Source organism: Ambystoma mexicanum, chromosome 2p (genome assembly GCF_040938575.1).
Source record: "Ambystoma mexicanum isolate Mex_15411 chromosome 2p, UKY_AmexF1_1, whole genome shotgun sequence".
Taxonomy (NCBI): domain Eukaryota; kingdom Metazoa; phylum Chordata; class Amphibia; order Caudata; family Ambystomatidae; genus Ambystoma; species Ambystoma mexicanum.
The window spans coordinates 1,452,316,974-1,452,336,839 of record NC_090923.1 but is presented as its reverse complement, the minus strand read 5'-3'; the positions used below and the strand labels follow the sequence as shown (position 1 = coordinate 1,452,336,839).

The window sequence follows — 19,866 nt, the reverse complement described above, 5'->3', positions numbered from 1 at the left end:
TCAGCCAGGAGTGAAAATAATTGCGAAGATGCCTCCAGGAAGACGGAAGAACCTGACCAAGCAGATTCTGATGGCTCGAAGGACAGTCAGCCAGCAGGAAACAACTGCGGGGGCCACCCAGGATGTCACACACTAACAATAGAGGCTAGGTAATGATTTTCCACAACTGTTCTGGTCAACAGCATGATCAAGCCCATAATTCTGGAAGGCTGCAGCAAATCGCCCAGCATTGAGATTGTTTAGGTGGTGGACAGAGTTTAGGAGGCCACCCTAGTTATAGTGAACAATGTGAAGCACACAATAATTCTGCTTAGACGGGTAAGTACAGAATTACCCTATTTATTATAGGCCCAAAAACACACCAGAAAAATGAAACGAGCAGGTAATATTATCACACAAATTATTGAACATAAATACAGTCACCATTGGTTTGTATATGCATACAATTCCCTCAAACACCTGAATGGAAGGTAAGTAATGATGCAGTGAAGAAAACCAGTTCACAAGAGCAATACCCTAACTTTATAAGTCCAATTCCTATGTTGAATCAGGCCTTGTGTCCAAAAGCCACAGGAAGCTTCTTCTCAGGAGAGGTGACAAAGGTAGGAAAGGTTCTTGTGGAGGGGAAAAATGTACAAGAAGACTTCTCAAGAATATTACAGGTAGGTAAGATGCCTTTTCTATCTTTCAGAACAGCTTTTTGAACAAACATTTAAAAAGTGGTAGAATGAAATAAACCAAAATGTATTCTAAGGTTTATTATAGGGTAGACTGGGGTGGCTGTAACTATTGCGATTACTCACCACCCTTACTCCAGTCTTCCCAAGTGACAAGGCCAGTCGAATGGAAGTCGCTGGAAGTAGGTTTTCTCGCCATTGGATCCAATAGAGAAAGCCCAGGTGCAAGACGGATTCCGGTCGGGTCCAGGAGCTTAGTACAACCCTTTCTGATGAAGAAATGCAGCAGGCACTGATGCAGGCCTCTTGAGGACACTCAACCAGATGGAGGAAAGCTGGTTCCAGCGGCAGTCACTGCATATGGGCAAGAGCAGGCGTCTCTCCAGTCGCAGTCGAAGAGGTCCTTCCTGTGTAGGATCCCTTGATGCTCGGAAGCTGACACTTGGCCGGAAGGCGACTTGTGGCATGAGCTGGCAACCTCCGAAGTTCCGTATGAAAACACAGAACTGTGGCGCTTTTGGTGCAGTAGCCCAATTCAGAGCTCTTTGGTCTACTGTGTGGTCCAGGAATTATTCTGAGGGCTCAGGACTGCAGGGCGTGAGAAGAAATCAAGACTGGTTGGTCCCACCAGTCCAAGGGTGGAAGCACAGTAGAGGGTCTTCTCATATACGATAGACCAGCAGGGCTTCACTGGGGCAAATGCAGGAAAGGTCGTCAAGCCCCTTCAGGAGTCGGCGATGGGACTTCAGTCGGCTGCACGGCAACACAGGATATTTATTTTATGTATTTATTTATTGGATATTTGTAAAGCGCCTGTACAACAAAAGGTGTTGGGTGTCACAAGACGAAAGGGTGTGGGGGGCAAGGGAAAGTAAAAATAACGATCTTACCAGACCTTGTGACATTTCGGATTGTGCAAGTGCAGTAACAAAAAGTGCGAGGGAGGGAGGGGGGAGTGCCGGTCTGCGCAAAATGCCAAGTGCTAGGGTGGGGAGAGTGAGAAACCAGAAGGTGTGTCACCCACTAGTCCCCGGGGATCTGTTGTGCAGGTGGCCAGGACACGGCCATCGCTTTTGGATCCAGTTCCTGGAGGTGGACCAGTGCGGGAGGATCACCTGGGTGAGCGGTCTTCGGGGAGTAGGAGAGGGACACCGGATGGTGAGACGCAGTATCACCTTCCCTGTAACACTTCTACCAGGTAGGATATTTAGGAACTCTACCCCCCCACCCCTTTTACAACACAAACACTTTCCCACAGACAGCCCACTGTGAGAGAAAACAGACTCACACCAAGCAATATACCAGACCTGTCCCAATGCAATGGTCAGGGGAGGTCAGGCAATTACTGACCATCATACACACCTGACTTCCATTAAGCTTCCCCACACGGATGAAAGGTGGAGCACGAGAGCACACTCTGAACGAGACAAAGCACACGAGGAAACAGCAGTTTCGAGACGGCAGATGAACAAGTGAAGAAAGACGGCAGAACAGAAGGGGATCGCAAGGAGGGAAGCTCCCTTGACCTTTTCGACAAAGAACCGTGACGTTCAAGAAACCTCAAGATTAGAAAGCGTAAGACCAGGAAACCAGGCTGAAGAATCCTGCATTGTGTGTCGGAGATACCGAGGGCCCTACCGCATCAATAATCAAGGCGGGGAGAAGCCCAGCTGCCATGGTACTGTCACCATGCGCTACATTGCAAGATGCTGCGTGCACTGTTAGGAAAGTTACACCAGCAGGTAAAAAGTAAAATGGCAAGGGAGAGTGAGGGGGAGAGAGACCATTTTCTATGTTCCACTTGCTCACATATTGACTAGAATACTGGTTTTGATTCTGCAGAACATTCTTCATTACTCTGCGCCTCTTCTTCGTCTTGGTACTGATATGACTTCCGATATGACTCACATAGATAGACTATACTCTTCATCGTCTCATTACTTCTTAAGGAGGTTGAGTTTTCTATCCTGCACAGATATACAGAGGTGTGTGGTACTAGAGGGGTATGTACAGGATAGGATAGTGATAGGGAGTCTGTTGGAATGCATGAATACCTTGTGAGAACCTCCTGCTGAGTACCATCCCAAGGGAGACTATTGCTCCCCCCCTAGTATAGCCTCACCTGCTTACATATCTCCTCATAATACCAGGTATTGCCATGAGGGACCGACTCATGCCCAGATACTGTTATCATATGCCTTGGTCTGCCATATAGTCACTAACACAGTCTCATACTCCAGCAACTGTCTTGCAATTACATAGGTACTGCCATCCAATGCAAAGGTATAACCACATATGCCCAGGTCCAGCTTTGAAATGTTGGATTCAAGCTTGCATTCCATCATATGGCGAGGGCGACCTGTATGTCCATGCACTGCCGTTATGTCAATTGGTAGATGCAACATAAAATAACAGGCACAATCATCAGCTATTCTGTGCCCAGATACTGCTATCGTATTAAAAAACCTTTTGTCCTATATCAAGGTACAGCTTGATATGGCGGGTGCAGCCCCTTTGCTAACATAGAGGCAATTTACATCGATCCAAGTTTCTACCTAGTTAATCTATTAGATCAGTGAAATATTTGATTGATAGTATCCATCGGAAAATAATTTGGGTATCACCTGCATAATTTTGAAAGTGTTTGTTAAGTGTCCATGGGATTGTAGCTACAAAGGACCTATGCTGAATTTCTGGATTATTGAGGCTGCTCGTCAGCACACCAAACTAACCTTTCCTGCTATTGAGGATACTGGCGCTTGAATCTTTCTCCAGACCTCAGAGGTTTGGAAGACTCCTTCTTTGGCTGACTTAAAAGCACTTCCGCCGCACAAATTGTGAGTGTCCGTTATTATTATCATCATTAGTATTATTATTGTGTTATTTATTGACCGCAGACCTAGCTTTGAGAGGCAGTGGAGTACTTTACAGAGCTATACACCAATGCAGATACATAGCGGAGCGTTTTACAGAGGCGTACAACATTGCAAATGCATATTGGAGTGCTTTTCAGTGGAAACAACAGAACAGATATACAGCGGGGTAGGATACCGAAGGGCACAGAGGAGAAGTACAGCTGTACCGGGTGGCGGGGAGGAGTCTGTGTCCGTGTCCGGACTGGGACTGGGGCTGACTTCTGAGAGTTTAAGGACACGGATGGAAGGGAGCCATTTTCCTCTGGTTACCAGCTGCTGGTAAGGTCTTTGGTTTGGTTTGGCTGTTTTGCTACTTTTATTTTTTTCTGGACTGATCTCTGGATTTTGTGTGCATCAATAAGTGGTCCAGTCAAAAAAAATGTATAATTTAGGCAGCAAGTCCGTTCCGGACGATGTCTATTATGAGCAGGCTCAGACCAAGGACAGGAATAGGTTGAATAGCAATTTGAATTTGAAGGCGATCAATTGAGTAACCTCCACTGGAAAGTCTATGGTAGTAACTGTAGATATTGATAGTGTGAACTGCTTGTTACCTAGTGCTGAGTCTCTGGAGGAAGCAAACAATGATGTTCTGTTATGGTATGTTGATTTATAGCGTGCACCGCTACCACCCACAAGCAGTCTTCAGGTGCTCACGTGTCTCTGCAAGAGAGGGGAACTGGGGGTGTTAGTGAGGATAGTATGAGAGGATTGGTTCAGAACCAGGAGGAACTGGTGTCTGTGAGTGTTGTATTGCATGTGGGAGTTGGTACGTGAGGCCTCAGGTGTGTGCCAGTGTTTGTGTGTCTTGTGGTGTTGTGTGGGTTGTTGTTGTGGGCACTGGTTAGTTGTGTCCATAAGGGATCCAGAGTCGCCGGTGGTAGTTGGTGTATTACTATCTGTTGTGTTGGTGTGTACTTGTGTTGTTGGTGGTTTTATGGACTATATGGCGGGTGGTTCGCTATAGGTGAGCTTCCCGAATCTCAGAGAGACGGTGGGTGTGAGTCTTGAGTTGGTGGTTATGTTGGAGGAGTGGGGGGTGGTTAGTAAGTCTGTCGGTTTGGTGGAACCTCTGGTGTGGCTCTTTGGTTGCCATCTGATAGGTTGTGCTTCATCTGCCTATCTCGCCTCCTCTCCAGGTCTGGGCTGACTTCCCTTGCGGTTATGGTTGCAGGTTGGTGGTTGACCCTAGTCTCTTCCTTGTTGTTCGTCCAGGTTGGTTTTGGTCATTGGGTGCATACCTGATGGCTAGTCGGTTCCCGGAGGGGTATGCAGCAGGAGTTCTAAGTACAGTGGGGGAGGGTGCTCTGTCAGGCAGTCCCTGGGCTATAGGTGGCCAGGTTATGGTTGCCTTGGTTGTGGGCAGGCCCGTTGAGGTGTGCTAAGATTTTAGTGGTATACTCGTCTGAATGTCCTTGGTGTAGAACTGGGCATGTTGCTATCCCTAGAAAACGTTCGTTCGGTTGGACTGCCGTCTTTCGTAGTTCTGTCTAGTAGTTGGTTCTGGGTGGGGTGCGGACAGGAGGTGGGGGTGGTGCTGTGTTCTGGTCCTCTAAGCTATTGGCGCTGTTATCTGTGAAACCGCGTCCCTTAGTGCATTTCTGTTTGGTCAGTGATGTTATTGCTGCCGATGTCCATTTGCGGTTGTCATTGTCTGTTGAATAACCAGGTTTTGAGACGTTTCCTGAAGGCGATGTGGTCTCCTGTGGTTCTAATTTCATTGGTCATGTTGTTCCAGAGGTTTGCAATTAGACGTGACAACACTGTACTGCCGTATTTCCTTTTTTTTCGTAAGGTTTTGTCTCTGTTTGTAGGTCGTTGCTTGATCTTCGGTCCCTTCTCGGGTGGTACCGGCTGATCACGTCTTGGAGGAATTTGGCGCCTTCTCTGTGCATGGCTTTGTGGGCGATGCAGAGTGCTTTGAATTTAATGCGTTTTTTTGTTTTACTGGTAACCAGTGTAGGCTTTTCAATGCTGGAGTGATGTGGTCTCTTCTGTTTTGTCTTAATAGAATCCTGGCTGATGTATTTTGCACTCTTTGGAGTTTCTTGGTGAGTCTATCCGGCATTCCTAGGTAGAGTCTGTTTGTGTAGTCAATTCTTGAGAGTATCAGGGATATGATTGTGAGGGTTCTGTGAGGGAAGGAGAGGTAACAGAGTAATCCTCTGAGTAGTCGTATGAGCATTATTTTGTGATTGCGTTGACTTGTGGTTCCATGGATAGTCTGTTGGCGATGAGTATTCCTAGCTTATTTACTATGTTGAAAGTTTCCGGGTGCGTACCCATGCCAGTCGGCCAGTACAGTTGTGGGTTGCCTGCATTGATTTCTGCGGGTGAGAGCATTATCTCAGTTTTAGCGGCATTCAGTTTAAGGGTGCTCATTGTCATCCAATTGTAGATGTCTGTGAGGCAGTTATTTTGTTCCTGAGTTGTGTTCGTTTTAACAATCAGTTGTGTGTCGTCTGCGTAGTTGTAGGCAGTTAGTCTGTGGGTCTCAATGATTTTCATAAGTGGGCACCTGTAGATGTTGAAAAGCAAGGGAGAGAAGCTGGATCCATGTGGGACTCGGCAGGATATATTTTTGCCACATTCCATCAGTCTTTTTATTGGTGTTGCGTGGCTGATTGTGTCGTAAGCCACTGATATGTCCAATAGTATGAGGGTCGATTGGGCGTCGTCATCTGTATTTATTTTAAGGTCATCCCATATCAATAGTAGCGCTGATTTTGTTCCTCTCATCGGTCTGAAGCCAACTTGTGACCTTGTGAGCATTCGGTTTGTTTTAACATATTTAAGTAGGATCTTCTACACATGGTTCTCCATGATCGCTGGGTAGGGCAGGTTGGGTCTGTAGTTGCTCGGGTCTGCTGCGCTTTCTGATTCCTTTTTTATCGGTAGTTTGTTGCAGGCTGATATGAAGGCAGACAGTATGATTCCTCTTTTGAGTGATAGGTTCATTAGGTTCCGGAAGTATTTTGCTGCAGTTCTGTGGTTGAAGATTCCTTTGAAGATGTCGGGGGGAAGGGGTCCCTTGGCAATCCTGCAAGGTTGGTGTCCTTGATCAGTGCGGCAAAGGTTTCTTCTGTAATTGGTTATAGGTAGGTGACTTTTGTTGTAGTCTGTGTTTCGTCCCTTGTCTGTGATACAGTGGTTGTCATGTTTGCACGGGTTGTGTTGATGGCCTGCTGGATTGTTTCTATTTTTGACCTCAGGTGGTTGGTAATGGTGTCACACAGTGCTTGTGCTGGGATGATGGAGTTCTTGCAAGATGAGGTTCTTTTGCTGATTCTGTTCTTGTGGCGTAGTAGTTTTTTGTTTTTGCTTTGATTTATATAGTCTGAACTGCCTTTGGTATTTTATTTTGTCTTGTCGGTTGTATTCTCTCCATTTTGTTTTTATTTTGCAGTTGTTTTTTTTTGTTTTTCAGTTCTTCTGTGACCCATTTTTCTGCCAGTTTTTTGGGTGTGGCTTTGAACGTGTTTACTGGTGACAGGTGATGCAGGTGTTGAGTATGTTTTCAGCTGCGTCTAGGGTTGTTTCGGTAGGTTCTGTTCTGCTTGGTTCTGCTTGGTAGGGTCGAGTCTAGTACATTTTTTAAGGTTTGATGTTGCTGTCAGTTCGGCCCTTGAGACCGGGCATATACTCCGCCCACCCCCTCCCCCCCGGCCCCCATTCTATCTCACATACTATGTATGCTACCCAGGAGGTTGGGGTCCATCTAACTTGAGATCGGGTGATAGGGAGAGTTGTAACACTAAGGAGAAGGGAAGGGACGAGATGAATGGATTTATGCACCCCCCCCCCCCAATGTTGACCATTTGAACCCACAGGATGCTATCAAGGAGACTGCTGTGGCTATACCCGAGGCAGGTGCTGTTGTTTTAGAAACCCAGGCTCCGGGAACGTCTAGCCGCTCGATCCAACATACAGATCTGGTAGCGGTAATGCCACTAAACGATGCAATGGGTGAATCTGGAGCTGGATTCAACGAGTTGTCCCCAGAAAGTGGCATGCATGGGGATGAATGCCATACCCCAATACGATCTCTAGAAAGGGAAGCGGAAGGTCAGAGAGCGAAGGTGAAGGGAAATCTGATCTCCTTAAAACTATTGAAACCTGTTAGCAACCAGAAAATGATGTAAGAGTTTTTCACGATGACTGGCGCGAGCACAAGCACTGACCTAAGGCAACCTAGGAAAAACAGTGTGCAGAATTGTATCAGTGATTAAAGCCTGTTAGAGCTGGAACTACAGGGGACCAACGATCTGATGCAACAGGCCATGGGAGTCTCGTTTGTGCATAATGAAGGCATGGAATTGAATGTTCCGATTAAGGTTGAATCCTCGGCATCATTTCTAACAGTGCGCCCATCTAGTATCAATTGCTCACCAATTGGAGTCAATTTATCAAGCTCCGGTTGTCCTCAACAAGGCCTGCACCATACATTGAGAGAACTTGACAACCAGGTTAGAGAGAACTTGACAACCAGGTTAGGCTTCCAGCACCAGGAATATTGCAGTTGAACATGGTTTTGGGTTTGTTTGCCACTCTCTACGATAATATAAAGTTAGAACTCACTGCACATACGCTTCAGCTGAGTGATTTAAACAACAATCTGAAATCCATTCAAGGTACTATCAGCGATTTAGCTGCGGTGGTCTTAGTCATTCCAAAATGAGTGGATGAAATAAATGTGGCCCCTACCCTTAATCAAACACTGCCTAATGCTTCAATTGTTACCATCTCAGGTAGGTGGTGGCTCAAAATCTAAGAAAGGAAAGTGGGGGAAAAGGTTGAAAAAAAACAGAAAGCCGGTTCAAAATCTGCATCTACTAGAGGAGTTAGTCCCTCCCGTCCAATAGGGGGTCAAGACGGGAGTAATGGGTGAACTCCATTCCGAAAGGTTTAAGGCTAATTCGGGGGAATTGTTAACCCAGAAATCAGCCTTGGCATGAGCCTCAGCCAGGGAGCTCGCCCCCATAGACATGGTAGTAGTAATTGACTTGGATGATGGGAACGAAGATGCTGTTACTGAGGTGGCATTAGTACACTGAAATCAGATTGAAGCAAGGACCAAGTCCAATAGGAGAATGGACAGAGGAACTCAATATGATGAACTCAGTCCCACCCCGTCTGTGATGTTAACTATCCACGAAGCCAGGGTAAACAATGATTTGACGAAGGGGAAACTGGTATTTGCTAGACCCACGATCAGTGACTCAGTGGGTGCTCAGAGGGCGCACTGGGGCAATGATTTTACAATGATTTCTCCTTAGATTAAGCCCAATCTGTTCCAACATCTGATTCATCCCAGAGGTTGGCAAACTTGGAGGGAAAATCTTTTAAATACCAGTGTATGGATCTCCCTAAGAATTTCATACTGGAAAGGATTAAGCAGGCGGATAATGACATCTTGTTGAACATGTCTAATGTTATCAGATTGCTTCTTGAAATCCCCAACTGAAAGTACATACCTCAAGAGACACAGTAAGGGTGTATTTCCCAGAGGACCAGAGAACAGATATCGTCCAGTGGGATTTCGGATCAAAAGTGCTAACTAATATGATAATGTCTAAACTAGACTCAATTCGAGCAATGGGATATGACTACGTATCGGAAGAGTGGTTTGCAGTGTGCTCAGAGTGGGGCCAGGTTACAAGGTCACTGAACTAATTAAGATAACTTGTCCCCTTGACTGGCACAGCAAGAGGGTTGTGGAAGCGATGAATCTGGGAGAACTAGTTCTAATGACAAACCTAATGATTGGCTATGGCTCCCCACTCCCTAACGGGTCCCTTTTGGAATCTGGGTGTTCGGGTGACAGGGCTTTAGCAACAGCAGGAAACAAGAAATCCCTGAACTTTGCATCCAGGTACCCACAACTGAGGTCTCTAGCCAATGCACTATGTATGTGATGATCAGGCATATTTGTGTACACCTTCCCATCTGACACCTCTGCTATGCAAAGTAGTTCACAAATTACACCAATACCCTTTAACAGTCCTACTCATTACTCCAATGTGGGCAAGGCAGCCATGGTACTCACACTTACTAAAATCTTCTCTTTGCCCACCAATCAAATTCCACCCATCTTATGATCTGCTCACTCAAAAACCACCAAAGGATAACCCATCCGGACCCTCAAACTGCCAACTGAGCAGCATGGCTCCTGAGGTCATAGTTTGATCATTTACAGTTACCCACATGCTGTGTGGAAATACTGTGTGAGGCAAGAAAACCCAGCATTTCTATTTCCATAAGTGGAAAGGGTTTGCAATCTGGTGTAACCAGAAAACATTAATCCTATTAATTGTTCACCAGCAGATATTGTCAACTATCTGCTGTACCTCCTTGACTCGGTTTGAGTCTACAACTCGCTTAAAGTTCATCTAATAGCTTTAGCAGCTTACACCACATGCCAACAAAAAGCATCTTTCTGGAAAGTTCCAGTAGGGGAAGTCTTTAGGGAAGGAGTAAAATGTATCCATAGTCCGTTTGCACATCCTCCACCAGGGTAGGATCTATATATAATACTCGTGAGAAAGCTGAGGGCATCCTCCCATCTATCCCTTGGATCCCCTTCTCAGGTGGCCAGAGAAAGGCCATCGCTTTTGGATCCTGACCCTGGGGGTGGATATGCGAGGGAGGAGCGCCTGGGTGGTGGGACCTTGGGGAGTGGGGAGAGGATGTCTTCAGATGAGGCAAGGTATACCCCTTTCCCTTGTCAGAATACACCCTGCCCTCCCCAATCTTTGTAGGCTATCAGTATGCCCCTCTTTCGGGCACACACACTCTCCCACATTCGTATGCCTTTAATAATGGGACGAAGAAGAGGCAACTAGGAGTAATTGCACACTTCCATTTGTGCACACCACTCTGGAACTGAGACGAAGAAGAGGACTGTGAAACACCACTACCATGGTTGGACATGTCCCACTAATTGGGGTCAGGCAAATGACTTACACCTGCAGCCAGTTGAAAGGCTACAGGTGTATATAAGGAGAAACAAACAAAAGGCAAGGAGAGACCCACCGTGCAGCAGAGTCCCTCGTGGAGGAAGAAACCCACTTGGGGGAAAAGGATGCGGCAACCTGGTACAGAGCAGGCTGAAGAAACCAACTAAACTAACCCTAGCACTATAAACATAAGTCTTTAAGGTGAAGTTTGTGTTTCCTTCCCCAGGGGAATTACTCCATTCTCCTGGTTTCTTGCTTCAATCTTATACAAGTAGTAACACATTCATTGTCCCATCACAAGCGACCAGGGGAATGTCTCCCTTCTAATGGCCCTTCTATAAAAGTTATCCACTGTGATCTTTAAACGCTCTTGCAGAAAACTTGGACTAGTCTCTGTCACTCCTTCCAGGAAGTAGAGCAACTTGTAGCCTTATTTAACACTCTGATGATGGATATCTTTTCTAGGCTTCTCAGTGTCTTTCTTGTATGTCTCTGTACTAGTTTCTACATCGTAAGTAGGGGATAGTTTCCCAAAGCTCTCTGGCTTTCCAATGAGGTTTGTTGGGACACGGCTCCGGTTCTTCATGAGGATGCGTGGGCCTCTCCTCCTTCTTGCCTCCTGCATGGCTTTACGGCAGGCGGGTGCTCTCGGTGTTGTTTCTGGACCTGACTGTCCACCTTTCTGCAGTCACGCCACCACTGAGGAAATCAGCTCCTTGCCGACTCCCTAGACGCTCCAGCAATGTCCTGTTCTTGTTCCCCTCCTGGAGGGACGCAACTGCTTCGTCTGCAGCATTTCAACTTTGAACATCCCAGGCTTTGTTTGCATAGTCTGTTTGCTTTCTACTTTCTACTGTTGACTGTGCCCTGGCGTAACGTCAACCATCTTGGAAAGTCTCATGGGCACTCTTCATGCCTCCAGTGAACCACCTTGTTACAGTACTTGGCTGGTTTTGCATATGGTTATTCCATATGCTTCTCATGTTCTTCTTCGTCACAGTATTTTTTACATTTGTTACAGTCATGGATCTACAATAACACATGGTTTCACTATCAATGATGGAAGAAAAGGGTGACAATGGGGCTAGGTGGTTATTTCACAGGGTTTTAGGGAGGCTTTTCCCCATGTGGATGCCTGTATCCCCAGGATGGAGTCCCTCTCTGTGAGGTCCTCCTGCATGTTACCACCCCTAGGGAGACTATTGGGAGCGGCCTCCCCTCCTTAGCCTTATAGGAAAGGGATCCCCTTTGGGGACTAGTGACGAGACCTGGTGAATGGTGAACCGTCACAGCTGTGAGACAATAAGCACCTCTGAGATAACCTAGTCTCTGCACTGCTCATCTTCATTAATGTATTATTCTAGGGATATTGATTCGAAATACTTTAATTTGCCCAGTTTCTTTAATTAAGCCTAGAGAGAGTTGAATCTTATTTTCGCTGCCACCGTAGAATAAGCAACCTGAAACATTGTTACCATTTTGGGCATATGTGTGGATTGGGAAAACAAGGATCAGGTTCTTTAATGCGAGAAAGAGAATATAGCTCTCTTCTGCCATCTTGTGGCCAATGTCAGCATTACGGCTTACATTAGCAAATCATTTTAAGTACCTTTAATAAGTGAGCGTGTGGCCTGAAAGAAAGCGTCTGTCGTAGATGCGGAGAGACAAAATAAAACCCATATTCACCGTTTATTCCCAGCATCGATCTGAACTGTATGTGTGGCCATCGGCTTAGGTTTCCATATTTCAAGGTTCAACAAAATCGAAAAATGCCCAGGACCGCCCTGAAGGACAACATCTGCTCAACAACTATGCTGCCTGAAAATGCTCCCGTGTCTGGAAGGGAAAGTACTATGTTGATGGTGAGAGCCATAACAGAAATGGCATCAGAAGAGGTGGGGACACTGAAGCATTAGGCTCTAATGATACACATAGGGAGTTAGAGCTTGAGAAATACCGCAGGAAACCGATACACAATTACTAAATTGGGGCCACAACACACCAAACTTATGCCTGCCAAATGGCAAATAAATTCGCCTCAGACGTCCCTCACCATCCCCAAATAGCTGTGCCAGGACCCGACAACACCACTGCACTTTCAGCTGAAAAATAAATGCCGTGTTCATGACACTTTCTGCTTAAAAATGAGCCAAACCGTCAACCTATGGGTCACTTGTATGGGCCTTCGAGCGGACACGAAAAATATCTCCTGGTGACCCTCCTTGGACACATGACTGCTACCACAGTATCGCCAGAACATCAGCTGCAACTTCAGGGAGTAACCACTGCATCCAGGACTGGATCTGGACAACACTGGCCTGGGTTGGGTTCTGACTGGTCAACGGCCCATGCCCTTGACACTCGTATGCCAGCCTGAGACTTGATAGTAAAAGTTCCAGCCATGGCACACGAGCTACCAGTGTTATGAATGCATCATGTCCAGCAGATCACCAGGTCTGTATTTGTCTGACACTCTCGGTTAGAATGACCGTGCCCTCTTTTCCCCTGTAGACGCTTCAGCCATTTCCATATCAAGATCAGACTCCAGGAAGTCCCAGAATGCATGCAGAGCTGGATGAACTACTCACGCCTGACATGGGCTAATTTGACAATTCTTCTTTTAGAACTAGTTGCTCCTCTGGGGTACGTGCCTCTTCCTCTGCAAATGCCGTAGACCTCTCCGTCAGAGCAACATCTGGCCACTCAGCTGGTCATTGTGTCCTACTGTACCTCTGGTAGGCGGGCTCAGGAATGCTGGTGCATTTTTAGTTTTGACTGGTTGGTGGCACAAGCACCATTAGCAAACTGCTGCCATGTACATAACATAGCAAAGGCATGAGGAGATTGACTGTAATACGTACTAAATTCCAAGGAGTATGTGCTATGCGCATCCTTGGCATCCAACCTAGTGCCACGGAGGAGGGTACACGTAGCATGGCATGCTGTGGAATGCTACCACCCCAACTTCATGATTTATGACCAATGGTGTGGGTTCCTGGCCAGTAGATGGCAAATCTTGGTAAAGGAGGGAGTCCAAACACACTTGAATGCAAAATCTGGCAGCCATGTGAGTACCCTGCCTTTGAGAGACAGTGGCATATAGCAATACCTAGCACATAGAGTATCAGAACTAGCCATGGTAGTGACTGGACATCAGATGGCAATATCTCGCAAATTAAGACTTTTCATACCAAAGTCAGAACGATTGCCTTTGTACATGGGCGTGTTGTGGCATTTGGAAAAGTATGCTCCATGGACTACTCTGTGTAGTGCACCGAGCCGCAGAAGCATACCTTACATCGGCCTCTGGTTTTGCTGCTTAAACTCCATTACACAGCCATATGCGATGCTGCCAGGGAGCTAGAGGTAGCTGTGAAGGTTACATTGATGCCACTCGATGGCCTTGTCAAAAGAAACTCAAGAAGGCATTGAGTAATGGGGAATTGTGGGGGGCCCGTTCAGTGTTATAGAAAGTGTGTACTAATAAAGACAACCTCGAGTGGACACCCAAAACCTGATGACGATTACTGATCTTGTCATGTCATCAAACAAAAACCATGTTATTTTTTTTTAACAATACTTTGAAACCATTAAAATATTGAAATAAGCAAATGTATTACAACGTACCTTTCGCGCAGCATATGAAAATGGGGGTTGGGACCCCCCAGGAGCTGGGATCCAGGAATAAAGCCAGGCTCCAATTCCTGTTGCGTGTTGACTGCCTGCACTGTGACGGTAAAGGTGGCTGGTCTTGTGGAAGAGGCCCGAGTCATGGCAGGAGGCCGCCGTCGCAGCAGGTTGTCAGGCCTCTTACATTGGGACGGGCTGCCTCTCCTGCTGTAGGGTGGGCGACTGCCTACAACTCTCTTAGGAGGGGCTGCTTCAAGTCTCAGTGGTTGAGTGTGGGTCGCAGCCCTTGAAGCACATATCACTGTTGTTGCCAGGGATGGTGAGCTAGGCCTTCATGACGTGGGGCTTCCTATTATACCATATTTAGCATGGCTTAGGCACGTGTTGCATCGCTGCTTCACATGGCTTGCAGTGTTATATGGCAAAACGGATCATTATAGCACAGGGGAGACCAGTATCACGTCCTTGCTGTCGATCAGGGTTTGACACGATTTTTGTAGATCACCAGGGGCACTTTTGATCCACTAGCTGCTGCCCTCGTACTTGAAAAGCATCCAGGTAATGCATGCGGCTGATGATAACTGATTGACACGCCTGCTCTGCCACCTTGCTCAGTGCAACGCATCACTCCAACAGAGCTGGCCTGCAGGCGAATATGGATGATTTACATATTGTCCTTCGACTCGTGACCTTATCGATGACTCCAGTTTGGCCGTGACTGGGTCAGGAGCTGCAAATTCGGAACATCTATTTCCACAGCCACAGTTCGCAAGATAGGGAATAGCCAGAGCCCTTGAAACTCTACGGCATCCATCTCCTTTCTCTGAATTGTTCAGTCTCTTCATTCTTCTATCAGACTATACAAGTAGCTGCATGTCTCTGACTTTCTCTTTTCCTCCCTCCCTTCCTTCTTATAGTCAACTCTCCCTTAATTACCGTCCATATCCCCCCCAAACACACGTACATAACTTGGCCCCGCCTGGCTGGTCCCTCTTGTCCATGAATGTGTTTTTTGGGAAATGAAGTTTGGAGGAGTGTATGAGTTTATGCATTTATGAGTTGGTGTGTGCGTGAGTTGCAAATGAGGGAGTTGGGATATCTTGTTAATGGGAGAGCACCGTCCGCCTCATGTAGTGCGACGAGCACAGCTGTGCTCCGCCAGGCTGAGATGTCAGGAGAATAGAGCAGGTGGCCTTGTTCCTCCAAGACCTGTTACCATGGTAACCTGTTTTCTTTTTCTTTAAAACATCTACAGTGCCAAAAGGAGGAAGATGGCTGATAAAATCCTCCCTCAGAGGGTAAGTACCTTTTGTTTCTCTATGCTGTAAAAAAAAGAAGCCAATGTCAGCAGTACTCGACACCTGATTTCGTAGACCTTTCAGGCTTTTGTTTTCCAAAAATCTACATCTCTTGATTAAACATGTCCGAGTATAAGTATCCTTGGTGGGTAGCTGCAGACACAAGCACAACATTCCCCAGGATTTGTTTTTCTTGCTGGGCGTCCAACGGTGTAGAATATGCATCCGTCCCACAGGAAGTACATTTCAAATTCAGTGATGAGCCGTAGGTTAAAAGGCAGCAGTGGACCTTACGGCTGGGCTAAAATGACAACCTGTTTAGGAAGGCACACAGAGGCAAACCTGTATCAGAGGTGCCCTTTTAGGGAACAGATCACGAATACAACGGAGAGGAACTATCTGCTGAGCAAGGCTGAACCCGTGTTTTTATAGGCCAATTATATTCATTTGAGATTTTCTGAAGACCTTTTGCTGTTGTTATCCTCACGCATTCTTAGCTCTTTGTGCGAGGAGGTGTGTGGTGGGGGAAAAGGGGGAGCGTCTCTTAAGACATGTGGTTATTCTTGTTTTGCCTTTTCCAGATCAGAGAGCTGGTGCCAGAGTCCCAGGCATACATGGACCTTCTGGCTTTTGAGCGGAAATTGGACCAGACCATCATGAGAAAGCGTGTCGACATTCAAGAAGCCCTGAAGAGGCCGATGAAGGTATGGGAACGAGAGCTCTGGAAAATGCTCACGTCGCAAGAACCATCTGGTCTCTCTACCTCTCAGAGTATTATCAGAATATAGCTCTTCCGTTATCTCATTTTGAATTATTCTGGTCTTCTATGCCTGCTTGTTAGACACCAATCCCCAGATGGGGGGCTACCATGCATCAGTCTTCTTCCTCCTGGCATCCCAGTAAAAAGGCATGGCCAGATGACTGGGGGGCAACTGCAGCCCACCAAATGTGTTGTACTGCTTCTTCCATCAGCTCATGCCAATATAGTCAATGCTGAGGGATCATGGCAGTTGTTGGCTGAAACATTTGGCGGGCTGCACGCTGCCTACCACTGTCCTAGATCAGCAGTCCGTCTTGATGAAGACATGCTCAGAATATCAGTGACTGGTCGAGGGATTTCCAGATGATATTGATTCATTACGAGGAGCTATCCAGATTCATTTTCATTGAGTGCATGCACAGATGAATGTTGACTGGCGATGAGTGGAGTCATAAACTAACGCAAAATAGATATAAAGGACTGCCATTGTACTGTTATTGCCATTGACAGATGAAGACATTGCAGATCAATGTTGTCGAGTGGTGAGGGGTGTCCCGGTGAACATTTACTTATGCTGAGGGGAGGTACAGATGAATGATGCATGATGGTAAAGCTATGCCAAGGTGAATTTTGGAGAAAGATGTTATGCATCCATCAATCATTGTTGATGACAGGATATCCAGATAAACGTTGGCTGAACATGATGAGCTGTCCTGTTGAAAGATGAAAAGGGAATGCTGGCATGATTGTTAAGGAATGTTTAGGTAAAATGTTGACTGATGAGGGAATGGCCAAAGAATGGTGAAGATGCTATGCTCAGGAGAATGTTGGATGATGTCAGAGAGATAGACAGATGAACAATTACCACAGTTGAGGGGACATCCAGATGGCCTGGTGTTAGCATAATCCACATATAGGTAGCAGAGAGCAAATGATCTAGGCGGACTCTTTAGAGAAAAGTGTTTGGAATGAACATGCAGTGCAATAGAGCAGCACAGTGGTGCCACCGATCTAGGGCTTGGTGCTGCCTCCCCATCCTGAGTCTGTCGTGCTGCCCCATCCTAAGCCAACGCGCTCCCCACCAACCAAGCCTTTGTGCAGCCTCCATCCTGTGCCCTGATGCTGCCTGCCACTCTGAGCCTGTGTGCTCCTCCCACCCCACTGTGAGCTATTTCAAGCACGCCTATTTCTGGCCCCACCCAAAGTGACATACTGATTCAGGGGACTTGGACACACTGACATCTGGGCATCCATTCTAGTTGATTGCTTAATCGCACCCAAAGATTGGCTTGCTGTTCATTTAACCAGGACAGGACACATGCCCGTCTTTTTCTTGTACGAGGCCATGTCCACTTTGTCTGAATGGTCACCCTGATGCTGTACTATAGTTTTTGCATTTGTTTAATCGGTGCACTACCCCTCTGACTAATCCCTTGCGAAATGTCATCCTTTACCTGCAAAGTTGCTGAATGCAATAAATTGGAGCTTGAGCAATAGAGTAAATGGGATCAACAAATCTAGGTCCAGTCTGAGGTTACTTATAAGGTGAATAGCTCCTTGTGAAACTAAAAGTCTCGAGCTGGACCTCTAAAGTAGCATCCCTGACATTTTTCACTTCATTCCCTACGGGTTCAGAACTTTTTCCTTGATTGCCTAAATCCTAGTCCTTTTCAAGAAAACGAATACTAATATGGATTCTGATGGACTCCCAAGTTCCTTGAAGTTGAAGTTAAACCATTTTAATTTTTTAAAATGTATTACATTTTTTATACGCCCAAACCCAAGGGTATCACGGGATAGGTTACAGTATACTTCAACTGTTGAAAGTTACAGGTTAAGGTTACATTTCACATAGGTGTATCAACATTACTTGCTAAGTCACTTGCTAGAGAATAGCATCCAGTCCAGAATTACACTCTACCGGTATTACACAGTGATGGTTCTATTTCCTGGGTTAGTATTTGTTGAAACGCCAAGTTTTCAATGCTTTTTTGAATTTCTGGTGAGAAGGCTCATTCCTTATGATGTGGGGGAGAGAGTTGCAGATTTTAGGTGCCACTACTGGGAAACTAGTCCCTCCCGCTCTTGTGAATTTGAAGCGTGGGATGAAGAGTTGGGAGCTATTATTAGATCTCAGACTTTTCATAGTTTTGTTGCGTCTAATAGCTTTGTTGAGGTAGGAGGTAGCTGTCTTGCTAATATATTTTTGGGTGATGCTGAGAGTTTTAAAAATGATTCTAGCTTTGATGGGGAGCCAGTGCACTTCTCTCCTGGTCTTGGAGATATGGTCGGATTTTTTTATGCCTAAGGCAGCTCGCAATGCCTTGTTTTGTAGGAGTTGGAGTTTGGCCAAGTTGGTGTTAGAGGATCCTAACAACAATACATTACAGTAATTCAACTTGGATAGGACAAATGTGCATGCACGTTTTGTGGGGTGATAAGTTTGGAAGTGTATGACGTGGCTGATACTAGTGTATTGACATGTTTGTTCATTGTTAGGTCGGTGTCTAGATAGACACCCAGCGTTTTTACTTGTTTAAGGATGGGGATGGGCGTACCATCAATGGTGATTGATGGAAGCATAATCTGAGGGTAGAGCTTTTATTTTGGCTGCAGAGCCCACAATAAGAATCTCTGTCTTTTCGTCATTAAGACAAAGACTATTGTTGGCCATCCAGTTCTGGATTATTGCATAGATTTTGTTTACATTTATTGTGTCTTGTTCGTGGTTGCCAGTGATGAGGATAAGTATCTGCGTGTCATCCGCAAAGTTGGTATAGATGAGACCCATGGCATCCAGCGTGGCGAAAAGCAGTTTTGTGTAGGCATTGTATAGGGTGGGCGAAAGGCATGACCCTTGTGGTATGCCTATGGGGACCAGGATGGGGTCTGCTGCTTCCTTACCTATGGCCACTCTTGAGGTCTGTTCCGAAAGAAAGGATTTAACCTAGCAGGAATTGTTGGATAGCGTATTACATAACTTGTCGTGGTCGACCAAATCAAACGCGGCTGATGGGTCCAGTAATAGCAGGATACACATGTTCTCAGAATCTCTTATAGCATCCATTTGGATTTTAAGGTCTAGCAGTGCTATGACTGGTCCTAAAACCGGATTGTCTGGCACCTAGAAGTTGGTTTTGTTCAAAGTGATTTTGTATGTGGGTGTAGGCAATTTAATCAATTATTTTCAATAAGAATGGAACTGTCGTAATAGGCCGCTAGTTAGTAGGCATAGTGGGGTCCAATGATGGTTTTTTGAGAAGCGGCGTGACCCAAGCTTCTTTGATGTTGGCTGGGACCGTATTGGTGAGAAATTAGGTGTTGACGAAGTCGGTAATGATAGGTGTTAGGGTTGGTGCACAGAGTTTGATTAGGTGAGCGGGGAAACCATCTCATTTGCCATTAGAGTGTTTTAGTTTGGCTATGGTGTCTAGCACCTGGTCCTGGCTGACTTGTGAAAATTAGAATTGTGATGACAAGTTATCCTGCACATTGTTCATGAGAGGGGGGGTGAGCTTTTGCCCTCTAATAATGATCTCTTGGCTGCGATTTTATCTTTGAGCATGATTATTTTGGAGGCTTGGGCGTTTTGTGTGGTGGTGCACCATTCTTTGCTCTCATTGGTGGAAG

At 46.1% G+C, this 19,866-nt stretch overlaps 1 protein-coding gene across 6 annotated transcripts in view; it reads left to right on the top strand.

Moving 5' to 3' along the window:
* Positions 1-19,866, top strand: part of SMARCD3 (SWI/SNF related BAF chromatin remodeling complex subunit D3) — a 764,638-nt gene that overhangs the window by 416,209 nt on the left and 328,563 nt on the right. For all 6 annotated transcript variants that reach the window (XM_069646019.1, XM_069646022.1, XM_069646020.1 and 3 more), the window contains 2 exons: positions 15,434-15,476; positions 16,058-16,180. In XM_069646019.1, coding sequence (XP_069502120.1) covers positions 15,434-15,476; positions 16,058-16,180 — 166 coding nt within the window. The remainder of the gene's footprint in view (positions 1-15,433; positions 15,477-16,057; positions 16,181-19,866) is intronic.